The following is a 20,499-nucleotide window of genomic DNA, read 5'->3' as shown; positions in this document are numbered from 1 at the left end:
TGAGCAGGACAAAATAGAAGGGCCCTGGGTTTGAACTAAATGTTGAGGCATTGCTCATGACTGGAAATGATCTACTGTCACATGGGATTATACTTCTATATTTTTCAACTTATTTATTTATTTATGTTCATTATGGAGCTTGAACTCAGGGCCTAGGTGTTGTCCCTCAACTCTTTTGTTCAAAGCTAATGCTGTAGCCATTTAAGCCACAACTCCACTTCCAGTTTTCTGGTGATTAACTGTAGATAAGCATCTCACAGACTTTCCTGCCAGGGCTTAATTTGAACTGTCATCCTCAGATCTCAGCATCCTGAATAGCTAGATCTACAGGTGTGAGCCACCAGCACCCAGCTTCATTTCTATCTGTTTTATACCAATATTACATCTTGAAAATATTTTATTTTATTTTCTATTATTACTTTTTTTGTTGGTCATGGGGCTTGAACTCTGGGCCTGGGCACTGTCCCTCAGCTCTTCAGCTCAAGACTAGTGCTCTACCACTTGAGCGACAGCACCACTTCTGGCTTTTTCTGTTTATGTGGTGCTGAGGAATCCAACCCAGGGTCTCATGCATGCAAGGCAAACACTCAATCACTGAACCACCTTCCCAGCCTTTATTTTATTTCTTATAAAATATGTTAATAGAGGGATGGGAAGGTGGCTCAGTGGTACAGTGCTTGCCTTGCATGCATGAAGCCCTGGGTGCGATTTCTCAGCAGCACATAAGCAGAAAAAGCCAGAAGTGGCGCTTTGGCTCAAGAAAGAGAGTTTTTTTTTTGAAAAGTAGAGTTTTAGAGAGACCATGACATATAAACTATTGAACATTATGCACATAGGTAAAATTAAAGCCCAGCTTGGGCTGGGAATGAAGCTCAGAGGTTAAAGCACTTGTCTGGTATTCCTGAGGCCTCAGGTTCATTCCTTAGCACTGTAAAAAGAAACAAGCAACCTTACCTTGCCAAAAGAGTAACATTTTTCACGGATGCTAAACCATAGAGCAGCTTTTCTTTTTCTTGAGCCAATGAGGTTTTCTGGTATTGAGCTAGAGTATAATTCCATGAAGTCTCATCGCCAGATGTTTGCATACCATACCGATAGGCCAGAAGCCTGAGGTTCACAGGAATGCTAGGAGGAAAAAGAGCATTTCAGAGATGTCATATCATCATTGCTCAGGTTAAAGTCTTCTTGAAGTGAACGTAAGACTGATTCTGCTTATATAAAATAGTATGTATCGAATGAACTCCAGGAAATGGAAAGAAAAGAAAAGAAAACAAGATAGACAGTCACCTTCCATTTCCAGCAATCCAACTCTGAAATAACCGTGAAGCATTGTCGAGGGCTTCTCTGTCTCCCATCTTACACGCAAACCCCAGCACAGAGGCCCGGAGCAACCTTCAAAGAACAAACCAACACCAAGTCACGGCCTCTAAATACTTTCCAACTTGTCTTAAGACACACCAAGCCATGTTAAAGAAATCTTAGTGAGAGATTATGTTAAGTGAAAAGTCAGGCACAGAGAGACAAGAGAACACATGCTTTCTCATATATTACAAGTTCAATCTAAATTATACAGATAGACATAACCATATAAAGATCATGTGTATCTGGACCCAACCAACATAAGTGAAGTGGTTTATGTAGGGGCGAATTCCAATGGTGTAACTCCTTTGAAAACTAACTTACAATTTCACAATATGAGTATCAGGAAGCTGGAAGGTGTGTTAGGGGGATGGAGGAGTGAAATGGAGGGGAGGGAGGGTAGACACAGGGAGAGAAGAATGGTGGGCAAATGTAGTTATAATGTTCAACGTTCATGGAAAGAGAAATGTTGGGGGACGGGTGGGGTTGGGAGAGATGGTGGAGGTAGATGGTGGATAAAAGGGTGACACTGATTGAGATGCATTGTACTCACAAATTGACATGTTGAACTGAAACCCCTTTGTACAACTACTTAAAAATATTTTTTTAAAAAATAGAGTGAGAAGTAAAAAAGGTGAAAAATAACTTAGTGATGTGGCTGCCGGTATCTTCCCATGTCAGACTGTCGGCAATGGGCTTCACTTGACTTCGGAAGTATTCCTGAAACAAAAGGATGGTGGAGCATGAGGAACCATTTAGTCCTTATCCCGTCTCCCGTTAGGGTCATCTGCAGCCTTGATGTAATCTTTCTATCCAAGTTGGACACTGGTGGCTCAGGCCTGTAATCCTAGCTACATAGGAGGCTAAGATCTGCAGATAAAAATCCAAGAGATATCTTGCAGATAAAAGTCCAGTTAACCAGCAAAAAAGCTGGAAAAGGAGTGACTCAAGTAGAAGAGTGCCAGCCTTGAACAAAAAAGCTAAGGGACAGTGCCCAGGGCCTAAGCTTTAACTTTTCGGTTCAAGGCCAGCATTCTACCACTTGATCCACACTTCTGCTTCTGGCTTTTTTTTTTTTTTTTTTTTTTTTTTTTGGTGATTAATTGTAGATAAGACTGTCATGGGCTTTCCAGCTGGGGCTGTGTTTGAACCACAATCTTTACATCTCAGCTTCCTGCGTAGCTAGGATTACAGACATGGGCACTGCCACCTGACTAAGCTAGAGATTTATAGCCAGAATTTGTTTAAAATTACAAGCATCCTTGTCAAAGTGCTACATAAACCACAAAACAAAGAGAAGGTATGAAGAATTACCATCTGTTAATAAAATCCTGGTGTAGAAATACCAGCAGTAACAATGAGAAAATGTTGTATTTTGGTAACAGAGATAAAAGCCATTTAAGATAGGTTCTAGTCAGAACCTTTCAAGAAAACATTAATAATTGGATTCCTTCTAATGCTGAAATCCATACGTTTATGCAGCAGGTTGAACTACAAATACTGATTCATTTCAAATGAAAGAGAAAAGACAGGCTTTCTGTCCTCATTAGTCTAATTAATCACTGTACTTTTCTTTTGCTTTCATTTGATGGGAAATATGCATTGGGTTCCCCAGGAACAAATTCACTCCAAGGTCACCCTATTTCTAACCATGATACCATTTTAGCATTCACATCACCTCAATCACTGGATAAAGCTCTCTATCATCTTCAAACATGCTAATGATGTAGGTAACTGCTGAGATGGCCCTCTGCCAGGGTAAAAAGTCCTCTTCCTTTTGGAGATACCTGGTCAAGTTGAGAGCCAACTTGTAATCTAGATGCTGAGCTCTGAGAAAGAAAAAAGTGCACAATGAATTAAAAAAGACAGAGTTTAGTTTCCATTCAATTGAAAGAACTAACAATCCTAACATTGTTCAAAAGGCTACATTAGTACAAAGTAAAATAATGTAGTCATTTGTAATGAGAGAGATAGAATAAGAAGTACATTTGAAAAGTCACTGCAGCAAAACTTTAGATGACACAAAAGCCAGTTTGCTACAGTGGTTAAGTGAGGATTAATAATTTTAAAAAGTTAAGCTCATAAATTAATATACAATTATCATATACAAATAGTATAACATATACCTTCAATATATCATTGTAGTATGTTATGTTGAAATTATTTAATTGTACATAAAAAGAAAGCATTGGTCACAGTATTGGTGAATCATAAGTGCTTAAAACGTTAAAATTAAGATTATATTTCTCTTTGTAATAGCTCCTTTTTCAGACATTTCCTAATACTCTTCACAATCAAAACTATTTTCCTTTTCAGAAAGTTTGAAGATACTATTGACATTCTAATGCTTAAGGAGTCTAACTTTAGCCTCCTTTGAAAGAATTTCAGAAACCTATTACAGATCCTATTCAGGAACCTATTATAGTTCTAGTTTTAGTATAGTTTTGAGGAAAGTAGATAGAAATTCTGCTTTTCAGCAGTGTATTTTGACTCTTAGGACAAATGTTAACATGTTAAGATAATTAAGTGATCATTGTGTGCTATTTTGATTGGGACCATTTTCAAAATAGGGAAATAATACAATCATGTCTTGATTTCTCCCCTAAGATTTTTAGAGAACAAACTAGTGTCAGAGAAATATGTAGGAGGAGGGGGCGGAGAAGGGGTTGGAAGGGGAAACAAAGGAGAAAGCAACAATGCTTGATAAGAAATGTTCTCACTACCTTGCCCATGTAATTGTAACCCCTCTGTACAGTATTTTCACAATAAAAAAGAGAAATATGTAGGAATCATACATAACATGATATGATTTGTCCTGAGGACAGACGATGCAGAGCATGTCTTCAGTTCTCAGAGCTGATTTCTTTCTTTCTCTTCTCTCACTTCCTGCACTTTCTCAGAGAGTTTCTATTCTGTATTATTCAACCTTCTTTAATAAAAGTAGAAATACCTTTGAGAAATGGATTGTTTTATTGAGAATGTTTGTTAACAACCCTTGAAGAATCTTGTACCCAAGTAGATGTAACATTTATATACAACTAATATTTTCTCAACATTTGTAGAGTAGCTATCTTTCTAGGGATAAAATTAGTGAGGAGCCTCAGGAAAGTTTAGGACAGATAATAGATTCTTCTATCAAGAAACCAGAGAGGCTATTTCTAAAAGGTAAGAGGGTTCAGGTGAATGAGCTATGGTTACAAAAGCCAAAAGAATGATCTATCAGATGAAAGCAATCCAGTAATCCAAAGTTGTGACTAAATGCTATGTACTGGAACACTTGAAAAATCAACATACTATCTGGTGCCTTGTTTTTCCTAATATACCTTACAGATATGCAATAGTTCTCTTTTGGCATCATCGCTTTTCTGAGTTCCAGAGCCCAAATACTGGATGGAAACTGAATTGTTTGTGGATAGTACTTTGAGAAAGGAGTGGATGGATATTTCATTCCCCACAAAGAATGCCATTCTGCAGTTCTTTCCATGGCACCCAAGGGCATCCGGTATCAGAAGAACAGCAGTAGCATCTGGAACCTCCAGAAGTCTCAGATTTGAGCACAAGTCATCAGCACCTGATATTGGAGAAATGATCTAGCCCTGCTCGCATAGTTTCTCATCCAGTTTGGGGGTAAGGTCCAGAATGTACACTACCTACAAGTTCCTAGGTAGTTCAGATATGCCCATGTTAAGAAATGGCTTTTAGGCCTGGTGACAGTGGAATCCCAGCTACCAAGCAGACTGAGATCTGAGGATCAAATCTCAATGCCAGCCTGGGCAGGAAAGTCTGTGAGACTCTTATTTCCAATAAATTAATCCCCCAAAAGCCAGAAATAGAGTTGTGGTTCAAGTGGTAGAGCACCAGTCTTGAGCAAAAGAAACTCAGGGACAGCACCCAGGCCTTGAGTTCAAGCTATAGTATCTGATAAAATAAAAAGGAAAGAAGGAAGCAAGCAAGCAGGAAGCAAATAAGGAAGGAAGGAAGGAACGAAGGAACGAAGGAACGAAGGAACGAAGGAATGAAGGAGGGGAGGGAGAAAGGGAAGGAGGGAGGGAGGGAGGAAGCAAGGAAGAAGGAGAAAAAAAAGAGGGAAGGGAGGGGGAAGGAAAGGAGAGAGGGAGGAAGGAAGGGAGGGAGGGAAGAAGGAAGGGAAGGAAGGAAAAAGAAAAAGAAAGAGAGGGAAGGGAGGGAGGGAAAGAAAGAAGTGAGGGAGGGAAGGAATGAAGGAAGGAAGGAAGGAAGGAAGAAGGAAGGAAGGAAGGAATGAAGGAACGAAGGAAAAGAAAGAGACAGAGAGGGAAAGGAGGAAGGAAGGAAAAAAGGAAGCAAGGAAGGAAGGAAGAAGAAAAGAGAGGGAGAGTGGGAAGGGAGGGAGGAGGCACCATTTTTAGGACAAAGACTTTGCAGTTCCTGGCCCAGATCCCTTTACACTGCCCAGATGATTCATGGCTCCAGAAAATAACTCTGGTCAAAACCATCTATCTTGCCTAAGACATTATGAAATCCCCACTCCTGCCCACTGATTGCCTGATTCATGAATAGAAAGGAACAATTCCCTTCCTTCAAGTCAGGCCCACTCTCTGGTACAGTTTATAGCTTCTTAAGGGAATCTCGCAAAGCTACACTTTCAAGGAGACCTCACCTTGCTCAACATTTTTCTCTACACCGTCCTGCCTCTTATTCCTCATCTTGGGAGACTACTCTTTTCCAAAACCTCTTAAAGAACCTTCACTTCAGCCTCTGTTTCTGGGTAACTCGATCCAAGACAGCATTCTTTCCCAACCTCGGGTAACAAACCCCAACTCATTAAGTCTATAGACAAAGAACAATTCTGAAGGTCAGGTTTGGTGAAATTTCTCTTCACTCAAATATCTCCCATTTGACACTGTGGGTGTATGTGGCATACTTACATCTCTGGGATACTTAAATCACAGCATTTTAGGAGAATCCACAGTATCGGGAGGCAGGAAAAGACAATTTAAAGAAAGTGTGTATTAAATGCAAATGGAATGAAGGGCAAAGAGCATCCTTGCTTTCTTTTCTTGAACCAAGGTACTACCAACTGTTAGGAGACTCATTCAGATGAATGTTTGATTTTTATTTTCTTGGGTATAATATGACAAAACTACTCAGTCCTTCGAAGAGCCTGAGTGAAGAGCAAGGTCTTGTCAGGTAGGAAAGGTCACTCTGTGGTTGAGAGTTTTCCTAGATCTCATCAAGCATGACCCCTTCGTGGGACAATAAAAATGGTTCAGAGAGAGGCCTGTATGGAACTAAGTCCAAGCAAGGCCTCCGGTGAGTTGAGGAGCACTGAAATCTTTCCAGTTGTCTAGCTTCTTGCCAATTAAACTAGATGTCTCATTTCAAACAGCTTCTTTATAATTAGCTAAATCTCTGATGCTTTTCCCTATCCCTTCTTGTCTTGTCTTTTCATGATAGCCCTATGACAGCCATAGAAGTCTCATATACAGCTCTGCATTATACTGTGCTCCCCTCTGAAAATGCCTGTAACAATGTTACACAGCATTACACTGAAGCTGGCCACTGGTGGCTCACACCTGTAATCCTAGCTACTCAGGAGGCTGAGATTTGAGAATCACAGTTCAAAGCCAGCCCCAGCAGGAAAATCTGTGAGACTCTTATCTCCAATTAACCACCAGAAAAATGGAAGTGGAGCTGTGGCTTAAAGTGTTAGAGGGCTAGCCTTTAGCAGAAAAGCTCAGGGGCAGTGCCTAGGCCCTGCGTTCAAGTCCCATGACTAACCACCCAACCAAACAACAAAATAAAAGAATGTTACACTGATATGGATAACTAGAATTTTGGCTTTGCCTACAATTACTGGGTGGTCTATATTTGCCAACTCGGTGTCTACAATGGCAGAAAGGCAGAAATGAGCTGATGTATTCAAGAGATGTATTATAGGTAAAATCAACACAGCCCTTCTAAATTGGTATTAGAGGAAGGATGATTGGCTGCCATTCTTTGTTCTTTTTCTTTTTTGTGGGTAGTGGACCTTGAACTCAGTGCCTGGGCACTGTCCTGAGCTTTTTTGCTCAAGGCTAGAACTCTACCATGTAAGCCACAGCTCCACTGCTGGCTTTTTGGTGGTTAATTGGAGAGAAGAGCCTCATAGACTTTTCTGCCTGGGCTGGCCTTGAATCACAATCCTCAGATCTCAGCCTCCTGAGTAACTAGGATTACAGGCATGAGCCACTAACACCCTGGTTGGCTGTCATTCCTCCTGGATCATTAGCTGAACTAAGGCAGTCCATGACAGTGTCTCATTGTCATTTTCCCCTCACCTAATGACTCTTCCCCCTACCCACCCTTCTCCTGGCAGGCAGTAGACAGCAGAGCACAATCAAAGCTATTAAGACGGAAAACTAGAAAATAAAATTAGCTGGGCAATGGTGGCTCAAGCCTGTAATCATAGTTACTCAAGAGACTGGTATCTCAAGGATCATGATTCAGAACCAACCCAGATGCAACAGTCTGTGAGACTTAATCTCCAAAATATCTAGCAAAAAGCCAGCCTGGAGGCATTGCTCAAGTGATAAAGTACCAAACAAGAAAGGATGAAACTCTGAATTGAAACTTTAGTATTGGAGGGAAAAAATACCTATGATAAAAGATTCAGCGAAAAAGTTTTGGGTTTTTTTTTTTTGCCTGTTTCAGCAATTCTCTAAGACTACGCATCTTGATTGCAAACCAAGACTTAAGACCATCAGAACTAATTCCAGAACTAACACAGTGAAGAACAAGTCTTTGTGCCAGGTGCTGGTAGCTTGAGCTTAACTGCACTGGAAGCTGAGATCCGAGGACTATGGTTCAAAGCCAGCCCAGATGGGAAAGTCCCCCCCAAAAAAAACTGGAAGAGGAGTGGAGATGTGGATCAAGTGGTAGAGCACCCCCAAAAAAGCTCAGAGACTGTGCCTAGACCCTGATTTCAGCCACTCAATTCTAGCAACTAAACAAAAACTGGTCTCTGTGACCCTCCACTGATAACCCACCAGGAGTCTGTATGAGGGTGAGCTGAGCTGGCGGAGGGTGAGACATTTCAATAGGGCTTGTGGAGGTGGGGTGTTCCGTCCTCTCCCCTCAATTCAAGTCTGGGGAGATAGATTTCAATGGAGTGGGCAGGGGGCAGGTTGTCACTGCAGCCTAGTAGCTGATCCCCTGAGAGACCTAACAGGTGAATCTGTGCTTGGCTAGTGTTCCAACTTGAGAGTGAAGGCATGGCACTGACTGGGCAACCTGCCACTCCAGCCATTCTTGGGACGAAGGAGTTGTGTATACATCTATGGACCAAGGTGACTCAGTCTCCTTTGCCACCTCCAGAGAAAGGTGTGAGAAAGACCTTCAGCACAGAATGAATATGGGGGCAAAAATACCATGAGAAATACCACCCAAGGATAAGAGTCACAAAGGCTGGGTGCTGGCGGCTGATACCTGTAACCCTAGCTACTCAGGAGGCTGAGATCTGAGAATCACAGATCAAAGCCAGCCCAGGCAGGAAAGTCCATGAGGCTCTTATCTCCAATAAACCACTAGAAAACCAGAAATGGTGCTGTGGCTCAAGTGATTGAGCTCTAGCCTTGAGCTGAAGAGCTGAGGGACAGCACCCAGGCCCAGAGTTCAAGCCCCATGACTGAACAAAAAAAAAACAAAACAAACAAACAAACCCAAAACACCCATCAAGTTCAGAGTAGATCAAAAGAGAGGTAATATGGGAGAGTCTTCCTGCCTCTTGCCTTCCTTCCCTCCCTGAACTACCTGTCTCAACTCTGGGGGAGAAGGGAGCAGGAGAGCAGCAGAAGAAAAGAGACATTCTTTTTTTTTTTTTTTTTTTTTTGGGTCCGGTCGTGGGGCCTTGAACTCTGGGCCTGGGCGCTGTCCCTGAGCTCTTCAGCTCAAGGCTAGCGCTCTACCACTTGAGCCACAGCTCCACTTCCGGCTTTTTCTTTTTGCTTACGTGGTGCTGAGGAATCGAACCCAGGGCCTTGAGCATGCAAGGCAAGCGCTCTACCACTGAGCCACCTTCCCAGCCCCAGAAAAGAGACATTCTAAACAAGGAAAACAAGCAGACATCAAGAGTGCTCTTCCCCACTGCATGTGGCTGGTCTGAACCTTGCCTGAATTGGGGGGGTAGGGGTTCGAAATGTCAAATGAACACTTGCAGACATGTTTTACCAGGGGTTTAAGCCAAGGAGAAGGGGGCAGATGAATAGAGGAAGGGTAGGCAAACACAGTCATTATCTTCAATGTATGTATGTAAAACTAGAACTATGTAACTTGGAATGAATAAGATTGCACAAGAAGAGGGAGAACATTGGAAAGACTGAGAATGTTCAACAAGCCAGATCCTGAGTACAATGCATCTTGTGCTACTATGACTACTGAAAATTAAAAACAAAATCAATCAGGAAAGAACAAAACTATCAATAATTTGACTTGACTGAATATTTTAGAATTAAGATGGGAGGGAACTAGAAAAATGATAGATGCATTTTTGTTCCTTAAGTTGACCAGAAAGAGTCACGTATCCACAGTAGCACTAGCTCTTCACATTGATCTTGAAGGCACAGGGGTAATGAAGCATGTAACTACCAATGGCACCAGGGGCTCACGCCCATAATCCTAGCTACTCAGGAGGCTGAGATCTGAGGACTCTGGTTTGAAGCCAACCAGGGCAGAAAAGTCTGTGAGACTTTTCTTCACTGAACTACCTAAAAATCCAGAAGTGAAGCTGTGGCTCAAGTGGTAGAGTGCTAACTTTCAGCAAACACAAGGTCAGAACAGCATCCAGGTCCTTTGAGCACCTACACCTGACTGTGTAAATTCTAACCCTACCACCGGCACTTACCCAGGTAACTACATCTTTCAACTTTTCCTCATCTTCTCCCAAGTTTCTGCCTGGCTTGGGCACAGATCTTACTGGCTTTGGTGGAGTCTGTTTTTTCTGAGTCCTTGCAGAAGTAAATCAGGCCAAGTGACAGCTCACCTGATTTCCTGCAGTATGTCTTTTGAATTTGTTTCACTTTCTTCCTTTCGTTAGCTCCTCATTTTTTTTTTTCCTATAGGGTCATAGCCAAAGAGTTGAGAAAATGTAAGAAAGTCTTTCAACAGAGTCGAAAGCATTGAGTTATTTGCTTTACGCTCAGTTCCCTGGAAAGAGCAGCTCAAGAGGTGTTTACTTCGTCTTCGAGCAAAATGACCCATCTACAGGGTGTGGTGAAGGGAATTAAGCCACAGTGGCTTTGCAATTCTTTGTCATTTTCAGTGGCCAAGACATGAAGTTTTAGTTAAAAGGTCATGCTACAAGGTGTATCTGGAAGGTTTTGCACCAAAAAAAAAAAAAAATTCTAAGTGAATCTGTGATGCTTTAAAAATGCTTGTTGATCAGCTGTGTTCACACATAATTTCCCAGAATGGAAGCAGTGCCTTGTGCATGGAAGGTCCTTGACTTGTTATTTATTAAGTGACCAAATAGCATACTGTAATGTAATGACCATTATAATGAAGCTACTTTCTGTCCAGGAGATTAAACCTAAAGATTCACTAGCAAGCATCATACAAAGGGAATCCAGATTATACATTCAAAATAACATATATCTGTATATATCTATATCTATATCTATATATCAGTCTGAGACAGAGGCTCAAACTCTGTTTCTGATGCTTTTGCTCATTGACTGGCACTCCGCTACCTAAGCCATGCCTCCAACCCCCAGAAAAGAACCACTTTAAATGGGCCATTGCTGCTTATAATCAATGGTGGATGATTTTTTTTGTCTAATAATATAATTAATTGAGTACTTTCTACAATTCAGATAATCTTTTAGGTGTAGATTCATTTCTTCATTTATTTCTCACCAGAACTTTATCTCCATTTTACCTATAAAGAAATGGACCCAGTGAAAGCAGGGAGATAAAAGATAAGAGAATCGTGTGTGTGTGTGTGTGTGTGTGTGTGTGTGTGTGTGTGAGAGAGAGAGAGAGAGAGAGAGAGAGAGAGAGAGAGAGAATGAGAGAGTATGTGTGTGTGCACATGTGTTAGGCCTTGAAATCAAGACTTAGAGCTCTCATTTAGCATTTCTGCTGAAGGCTGATGCCTCTTGAACTGACACGCCACGTACACTTGGTTGAAACTTTTGGAATGAAAGGTTCTGGACAGGAGTGGAGCCTGGCATAGACTCAAGCCCCAGGCATCCCCCAGGAGTTGGTGGAGAACTGGATTCCCTAAAAAAGACAATCTGGTCAGAATTAACCCGTTGTTCTCTGAGAAAGAGAAGTTCCAGTGTGACTGCTGCTCACCACAGTGACTCAGGGCCCAGTGGCAGGATGCCTGCCCTGTGCCCTGACAAGTCCCACCTGGAAGAGCGTCTGTCCTGCCTCCAGGCCAATTCAGGCCTGCCATTGTGTACAACTCTTGTTTCCTCCTCTAACAAGCAGCTCAGTATCCAACCACTGAGAACCCAGTCCGAGAGGCACAATGGAGAGGAAGCTGCCGAAGCAAGCGTTTGGAAAGGAGCAGAGATCACAGCAGGCAAAGCAGCCATGAAGATGTGTCTGCAAGGAGTCCTTAGCTGGGTTCAGCAAAGAGAAGCCAGCGCAGGTGGGCGGAGCACTTCCATAAAGCTGCCTGTGGTGGATAGATGGCTTCTGATTTGACCTCGACAACAAAATAAGGGACTGCAAGTTCAATGAATAGTCTCTGGCCAGAGAAACAAGGTCAAACACTTAAGTTTCTTCATTTCCAGTGGTTCCTGGTATTTCCAGCTGAGTGGACATCTTTCTGTGACCAGTGGGTGCCACGCCACCTTCTGCGGAGTCTGCGTGAGAGATTGTGTTGGACAAAGAGCTTCAAGGAAGCATGCCCCCAGGAAGGGGGTGTTGGTTCAAGGCTTCCCATACACTTGGCTGCACCTTTATAGCCTCTACCTTTATTCTTACTATATTCTTCTTGGCTGTACATTCGTTGTCTTTATTCTCATTTTGGCTATTTTTCCATTGATCCGTGAACAGAGCATGTTGTATTTTTCCAGTCCAATAGAGATGGCTTCTCTAAAGTAATAAAGACTAAGGCCAAAGATTAAATGTGGGCAATCCCCCAATCAATCTATCATCTGATGTGACGTTGCCTCCAGAAACTCCTACAACTTCACAAGCAGTTTTGCAGCTCATGAATAGTAAATATAAAGACTTAAAATTTCTAGATATGTCTAACAGACAAAATCAATGAACTAAACTAAGTTAGAAAGAGTTATCCCAGTAGTTTAGAGAGTTCTAAAAAGAAGGGACCTCTGATTATAAAAGAAAAAGAAAGATTCTCCCAACAGTTATGATTAAGTTTAGTTCAACTTACATTATAGGGAATAGATGGTGTTTTCACACAAAATATAAAGTTAGTAACATATTTCCTGAACCAACCAAGAACCATTTCCTTATACAAGAGCTTATAAAGATGAAATTAGTTGGATAAAATTAAAAAGAGTATAATGTAAGTACAGCCCTGTCTTAGTTTTGTTAATTATTAAACATAAAAAAGGCTGAATAGATGACGTATTCTATTAAACAATATGTTAGACTTGTTTTGCACCACTTAGCTTAAACAGTTGGTGGGATAGTCATTAATTTTCATGTAATTCATCAATGCTTTGCCTTTAAAAAATTGATTACGTGCTTAAATAAACAAAGAATCTATGTCACAATCACACACTGTATAAAAATGTTAATTCTCCTCAATAAAGATACACTCAGATGCAACTCTTTTGAGTCTGTGTCTGTTTGTCACTTCTCCGACTCCTTTGCCCACCTATCCCGAGATCCCTGTCCCGTCGGTCCCAGTGCTCCGGCCGAGCTGGTCCGTCGCATTGAACCATAGCTCCAATCCGTCCTTTTGCTGGGGATAAGAATCGCTCAGATCTGTCTGCCTGGGCTGGCTTTGAATTTTAATCCCTACATCTCAGCCCCTTGAAAAGTTAGGATTGCAGATGTGAGCCATTAGTGCCTGTCTAAAAGCCTCTTTTTTTTTTTTTTTTTTGGTCAGTCGTGGGGCTTGAACTCTAGGCTTGGGTGCTGTCCTGTACTCTTTAGCTCAAGGCCAGTGCTCTACCGCTTGAGCCACAGCACCACTTCCAGTTTTCTGGTGGTTTATTGGAGATAAGAGTCTCACGGAGTTTCCTGCCCGGGCTGGCTTTGAACTGTGATCCTCAGATCTCAGCCTCCTCAGTAGCTAGGATTACAGGCGTGAGCCACTTGCGCCTGGCCATCCTCTTTTATTTTTAACCCTATAATTTCTACCTTGAAAAATGACAAAAGAGATTTTATGACTTCCAATATATCATCTAGGCATTCCATCTCTAGAGTCTTTGTTGCTAGTACTCTGTTCTAGCAGCCATAGGCAAGTATTTATTGAGCATCAACTTGAGTCTCCATGTGCCTTCATCTGCTGAGTATGGTACCTACTCTGACCGAAATGACAACAGGCAACGAATAAGTAATGACAATCCCACACTGTGGAAAAGATGGGGGTCCATCAAACGCACCCTCAGCCCGGACAGAGGATTTATGAGAGGACCAGCACTTGCACTACCTTACAATGACGCAACCACAAACCCACAGGAACCAAATTGCCTGTGCTGCTACTTAAATTTAATAAATACTTGTTGAATTACTAGTGTTAGATGATTTGAGAAGGGTAAAAAAAGGTACTGTGGATACTATCCCACCATCTACATTGATTATTTTTTCCTAAGTTCAGGATCCCTTCAAGTTATGAGATCAAAAGTCAAATTCCCAAACAGTACCTAAATCAGAATTTCTCAACAGGGCATTGATCAATCCTAGAGTCTCATGTTTCATGCTTCTTATCTCCAGGGACCTGAACAAGATCTGGCAATTCTAGTCCTAAAATTGTACAGGGATTTCATGGGCTCACCACACTAATAAAACACACTGTTTATTACATCAAATTATGAAGTCATACTTTTCTTTTTCCCCTTCAGTACTATGGATTGAACAAGCCCTCTTGATCGCCAGGTTCTCTGCACTTGAGCTACTTGTGTTTTTGAGCATTTGCAAATATCATTCCTGCTTAGCTCAAAGCCTCTGAAAGAGAATAAACCATACTCAAAGTCAATAGGGCAGTGAGTGTTGTGTGTATGTAAATGACTAAAATCAGTACTGTGGTTGGGAGATTCATTAAAAATTTTCTGAAAAGAACAACCAAGGAAAACAAAAATACTCAAAATATTGGCCTTGGAATAACTAGTATAAGTGTAGAACAAGCAGAAAAGGTCAAAAGCTATGTGCATACGACCATATAAGATGATGTTAAGTGGAGGGGGGACCAAGATGGCGACGGGGCAGTAGGGAAACGCCACAGCTCTCTCCAACCAAAAAGAGAGTTCGAGTTCCAACGCTTAATCTCCCCAAGAGACCGACAACAACAAAAAGACGAACACTCAGAGAAAAACCAGAGGCGGAGAATAACAAAAAAGAAAGAGGAAAAGAATTTCAAAACAGAGAAAAGCGAAGACCCCTCCCCCAACCTTTACTGGCCGCGCGGCAGCGCGCCAAGCCGCCGGCCAGCCGGCCCGGCGGGGGCTGTGGGAGCCCCAGAGAAACAGCAGAGACACAGGGGGCCACTTTCAGAACATCTGGTACTGGTTTGCAGAACAGCAGATCACCAGGAACAGAGAAACCTACCAGCCGGGAGTCTCCACGAGGATCCCACCCCCACCCCTCACTCTCCACCCGAGCAGAGAGGCTCCATCCCGCCAAAGTCGCTCGGCATCAGCAGAGTGACAAAAGGACCTGCAGCAGACCACCCGGCCCGCCGGATCGCGATCGCAACGATCCAGCACTCTCCACCCGAGCAGAGAGGTTCCATCCCGCCAAAGCGGCTCGGCGCGACAAAGGGTCCTGTCTGCAGACCACCCGCCCGCCCGATCACGATCGCAACAACCCGGCGGGGTCACTTGGGCCCCAGAGGTACCGAGAAGAAGCTGCCTGAGCGTGGACACTCTTGACCCAACAGCTTCGACAGAGGCAGAGACAGAAAAGAATCACACAGAGCCACCACCGCCCAACCCAGCCCGGATTGCAACAACAACTGACGACCTACACCACACAGAAACAACCAGCTCCAGGGTGAGTACCCCACAGGGGAAGTGTATCCCTCAAGGGAGACCAGAGCTGGAGGGAATCCCCAGACCCTGACCTAGACTCCCTACCCCAGCACCCGGACCACAGGACCCACTAAAACTGGGAACTGTTTGAGAGCTCCACCAGCCCGTGGAGCACACTCAGCTGGCCAGGCTAGAGCAAGAGCACCCCTGGAAGGGAGCTTAAATGCCCAAGCCAGGAACAGCGCCCCTGGGTCAAGACTACCAACAGTAGAAGAAATTTGAACTGTGTCCCCCAGGCTGTATAACCTAGGGGGTATACACATCAGCACAGGCCTAACAAGCGCGCTCCAGGCTGGGGCCGGAACCAAGCCCGGGGATCCGGCACCTGAACAACACAACCAACTCCTCCCAATTGAAGTAAAAAGCTGAGCATACGCCTCAACAGAGGGGAGAAAACCAGGAAACAACACTCCCCCGGGAAGCACGCCTGTGACAACAAAAGACCTGGAGGCCCAGGACAAGAGAAGCCCAAACCCCACCAAAACTCCACCCATATACCCTAGACTGGGAATTGGGCAACACAGGCTGCCAGCACCTGATAGTAAGCAGGAGCTCAGACTGTTAAGGCGGCTCAGCAATAGAGTGATAGTCTTGGATGTATGAGGCCCTGGATCTGATTCCTCAGCATCACAAAAGCAAAAAGGGTCAGAAGTGGTGCTGTGGCTCAAACGGTAGGGTGCCAGCCTTGAGCTGAAAAGCTGAGGGACAGCACCCAAACCTAGAGTTCAAGCCCACAACCAGCCCAAAACAAATAAACAAAAACACATCAGGAGCCCATAGCAGACTCCAGCATTTGGGAGAGTGCATCCAGAGCATCTGTTCTTCACAAGAGCACCCGTAGGAGCAAACACAAGCAGTCTAGGCTGCTCAACCCTTCCAAAGGCGGGAACTGTCAGCAATCTACAGCAGAGAGCTGAGAATCCTAAGTAAGTCAGAATAGCAGCTGGAAATAGGCTCCCAACAGAACCCAGATCAGGCACAGACTCTCTCTACCAATACAGAATCAGCAACCAAGCAAAGACAGACACACCAAAACAAAATTGAAGAGCAGTCTCCTGAACCTCCATGCGAAAATCACAGAGAAAAATCACAAGGTTTACTACCACCCAGGACAGCAAGCTCACCTCAAAAGCCAGCAGCCACACAGGGGAGAGCCCCAGTGGGAGCAAAGCAGGAATGGAAGACAAAGGCTACTTCCAAGGGTTGCTGGAGGCAATGACTCAAGAAATAAAGCGAGAAATTTATCAGAAATTGAAAGAGCACAAGGATGAACTATCCAAAGAGATACAGGGTATCAAACAAGAGATGCATGCAAAAATAGAAGCTGCACAAACCTCAATAAGAAGTGAGATAAACGCCAAATTAGAGGTAATGCATACCTCATTGAGAGGTGAGATCAGTACTCTGAGAACCAACATTGAATCCATAAAGGGATCCATTTCCTCCATGCAAACCACAATAGAAGCCACTGTCAACAGAGTGAATGAAATGGAAGGTCGAGTGTCAGATACAGAAGACAGAATACACCAACTGGACCAAAAAGTGACAGATATGGAAAAATTACTCAAATTAAACCAAAGGGATATTCAAGAGCAAGCAGATAATGCTAAAAAATTTAACCTTCGCATAATTGGAGTGGACGAAGGTGAGGAATTCCAGAGCAAGGGAATGCAACACCTATTTAACAAGATAATCAATGAAAATTTTCCCCACCTCAAAAACGACCATCTTAACTACATCACAAAAGCTTATCGAACACCCAACAAGCAAGACCCCAGGAGAAACACTTCTAGACACATTATAGTAAAAATGATAGATCTGAATAATAAGGAAACAATCCTGCATGCAGCAAAAATGAAGAAGGAGCTATACTACAATGGGAAAAAAATAAGAATTACTGCAGATCTCTCCACACAAACAATGAATGCAAGAAAAGCCTGGGAAAGCACCATACGAGCCCTGAGAGCCAATAACTGCCAACCCAGACTGATCTACCCGGCAAAGCTAGCATTCACATTTGATGGAGAACTGAAAACTTTTAATAGCAAAGAAAAACTAAATGAATACATAAACATTAAGCCAGCATTACAAAGAATTCTAAGAGGGGGGACACAACCTGAAGAAAGCAGCCAGGAACTGGGGCCTGCCCCAAACAGGCATTACTCAAAGTCTAACTGAGCAAGCACAGGAGGAAAGGAAAAAAGAAAAACTTAGGAAAACGGAATGGCAGGGACAACAATGCATCTCTCTATACTTTCTCTTAATATAAATGGGCTGAATTCGCCAATTAAAAGAAAACGAACTGAGGACTGGATAAGAAAACAAGACCCATCCATCTGTTGCCTTCAGGAGACCCACCTCTCAGCCAAACATACAAACAAACTCAGAGTGAAGGGGTGGAAAAGGATCTACCAATCAAACGCCCCCAGTAAGAAAGCAGGTGTAGCTATCCTGATATCTGACAAAATAAACTTTTCATTAAAATCAGTACAGAAAGACAAGGACGGACACTACATATTAATAAAGGGAACAATCCAAGAGGAGGATATAACCATCATCAACTTATATGCCCCAAATATTGGTGCACCCAGATATGTCAAACAAATGCTCTCAAACTTACAGAATAAAATAGATCCCAATACGATAATACTAGGAGACTTTAACACACCACTCTCACCAAAGGACAGGTCTACCAACCAGAGGATTGGCAAAGAAGCTACCGAATTAAGAGAGGCCATACTTCAAGCGGAATTAACTGACATCTACCGAGTATTTCACCCTAAAACAACACAGTACACATTCTTCTCAGCAGCTCACGGAACTTTCTCCAAAATAGACCATATCATAGTTCATGCAAGGAACTTAAGCAAATACAAAGGGATCGACATAATCCCCTGTATCCTATCTGACCACAGTGGAATCAAGCTAGCTCTCAATAACAAAGCATACCGCAGAAATTTCTCCAATACATGGAAATTGAACAGCACACTCCTTAACAATGCCTGGATAACAGAAGAGATCAGAGAAGAAATAAAGCACTTCCTACAACTCAATGAAAATGAAAACACCTCACAAAGAAACTTGTGGGACACAGCAAAAGCAGTCCTGAGGGGCAAATTTATTGCCCTCAGTGCCCACATCAAGAGAATGGAGACAGACCAAGTAAATAACCTCATGTTGCAATTAAAACAGCTAGAAAAACAGGAAAAAATGGAACCTAAAGCTACTAGAAGAAGCCAGATAACCAAATTAAAAGCAGAGATTAACCAATTAGAAAATCAGAAAACCATAACCAAAATAAACCAAACAAAAAGCTGGTTCTTTGAAAAAATAAACAAAATTGATGGCCCATTGGCTAGATTAATTAAAAAAAGAAGAGAGGAAACCCATATTAATAGGATTAGGGATGCCACGGGAAACATCACCACACGTACCCAAGATATCCAAACAATTCTAACAGACTACTTTCAAAAGCTATACTCTCTAAAGGAAGAAAATCGGGCAGAAATGGATGCATTTTTAGAGAAATACAAGTTGCCCAAACTGAGCAAAGAAGAAGTTAACCAATTAAATAAGCCAATATCCTATAATGAGATACAGGAAGCTATCAAAAGTCTTCCAACAAAAAAAAGCCCAGGACCAGATGGATTCACAGCAGAATTCTATAAGACCTTTAAACAAGAACTAATACCCATACTCCTCAAGCTCTTCAGAGAAACAGAGAAGGAAGGAGCTATCCCAAACTCATTCTACGAAGCCAATATCACACTCATCCCCAAACCAGGCAAAGACCCAACCAAAAAGGAGAATTACAGGCCAATCTCCTTGATGAACACAGATGCAAAGATCCTTAACAAGATTCTAGCTAACAGAATCCAGAAACACATAAAAAAAATAATTCACTATGACCAGGTAGGCTTCATCCCAGAGACACAGGGATGGTTTAACATACGTAAGTCAATAAATGTAATCCAACATATCAACAGAGCCAAGGTCAAGAATCACATGATTATCGCTACAGATGCAGAAAAGGCCTTTGACAAAATTCAACATTCATTCATGCTAAAAGCTCTGGAGAAAATAGGAATAGAAGGAACATTTCTAAAAACAATAAAAGCCATTTATGACAGACCAATAGCCAATATTATACTTAATGGGGAAAAGCTACAACCAATTCTCCTAAAATCAGGAACAAGGCAAGGATGCCCACTGTCTCCACTCCTCTTCAATATAGTCCTAGAACCCTTAGCCAGGGCAATAAGGCAAGAAAAAGATATTAAAGGGATCCTCATAGGAAAAGAAGAAGTTAAACTATCCCTTTTTGCAGACGACATGATACTATACCTCCACGATCCCAAAAACTCCATCCCCAAACTCTTAGAAATCATAAATCACTTTGGCAAAATAGCAGGATACAAAATAAACCCACAAAAATCAGTTGCCTTCCTATACACTGATAATGTACAGGAAGAGAGGGAAATAAAGGGAGCAACCCCATTCACAATAACCTCCCGAAAAATAAAATATTTAGGAATTAACCTAACCAAAGATGTAAAAGAACTATTTAATGAGAACTATAAAAAGTTAAAGAAAGAAATTGCAGAAGACACTAGGAAATGGAAAGACCTCCCATGCTCCTGGATAGGCCGACTTAATATAGTAAAGATGGTAATACTTCCAAAACTAATATACAAATTCAACGCAATTCCTATTAAAATCCCAATGACGTACATCACTGAAATACAGAAAACAGTCCAAAAATTCATATGGAACAACAAAAGACCTAGAATAGCCAAAACAATTCTAGGGGATAAAGACAATATGGGAGGGCTATCCATGCCGAACTTCAAACTCTACTACAGAGCTATAATAACAAAGACAGCATGGTACTGGCACAAAAACAGACCCGAAGACCAATGGAACAGAATAGAAGATCCAGAAATAAATCCAC

At 42.3% G+C, this 20,499-nt stretch overlaps 1 protein-coding gene across 1 annotated transcript in view; it reads right to left on the bottom strand.

Annotated features, from left to right (window-relative positions):
- Positions 1–20,499, bottom strand: part of Enpep (glutamyl aminopeptidase) — a 90,691-nt gene that overhangs the window by 11,023 nt on the left and 59,169 nt on the right. The window contains exons 14-17 of the mRNA XM_070022462.1: positions 3,038–3,188; positions 2,006–2,079; positions 1,288–1,392; positions 955–1,125 (exon numbers count right to left, since the gene is read on the bottom strand). Coding sequence (XP_069878563.1) covers positions 955–1,125; positions 1,288–1,392; positions 2,006–2,079; positions 3,038–3,188 — 501 coding nt within the window. The remainder of the gene's footprint in view (positions 1–954; positions 1,126–1,287; positions 1,393–2,005; positions 2,080–3,037; positions 3,189–20,499) is intronic.

The sequence above is a fragment of the Dipodomys merriami genome, unplaced genomic scaffold (assembly GCF_024711535.1).
Source record: "Dipodomys merriami isolate MVZ:Mamm:240054 unplaced genomic scaffold, mDipMer1.0.p SCAF_15, whole genome shotgun sequence".
Taxonomy (NCBI): Eukaryota; Metazoa; Chordata; class Mammalia; order Rodentia; family Heteromyidae; genus Dipodomys; species Dipodomys merriami.
The sequence above is the reverse complement of the archived record's forward strand: the minus strand, read 5'-3'. Positions and strand labels throughout refer to the sequence as shown.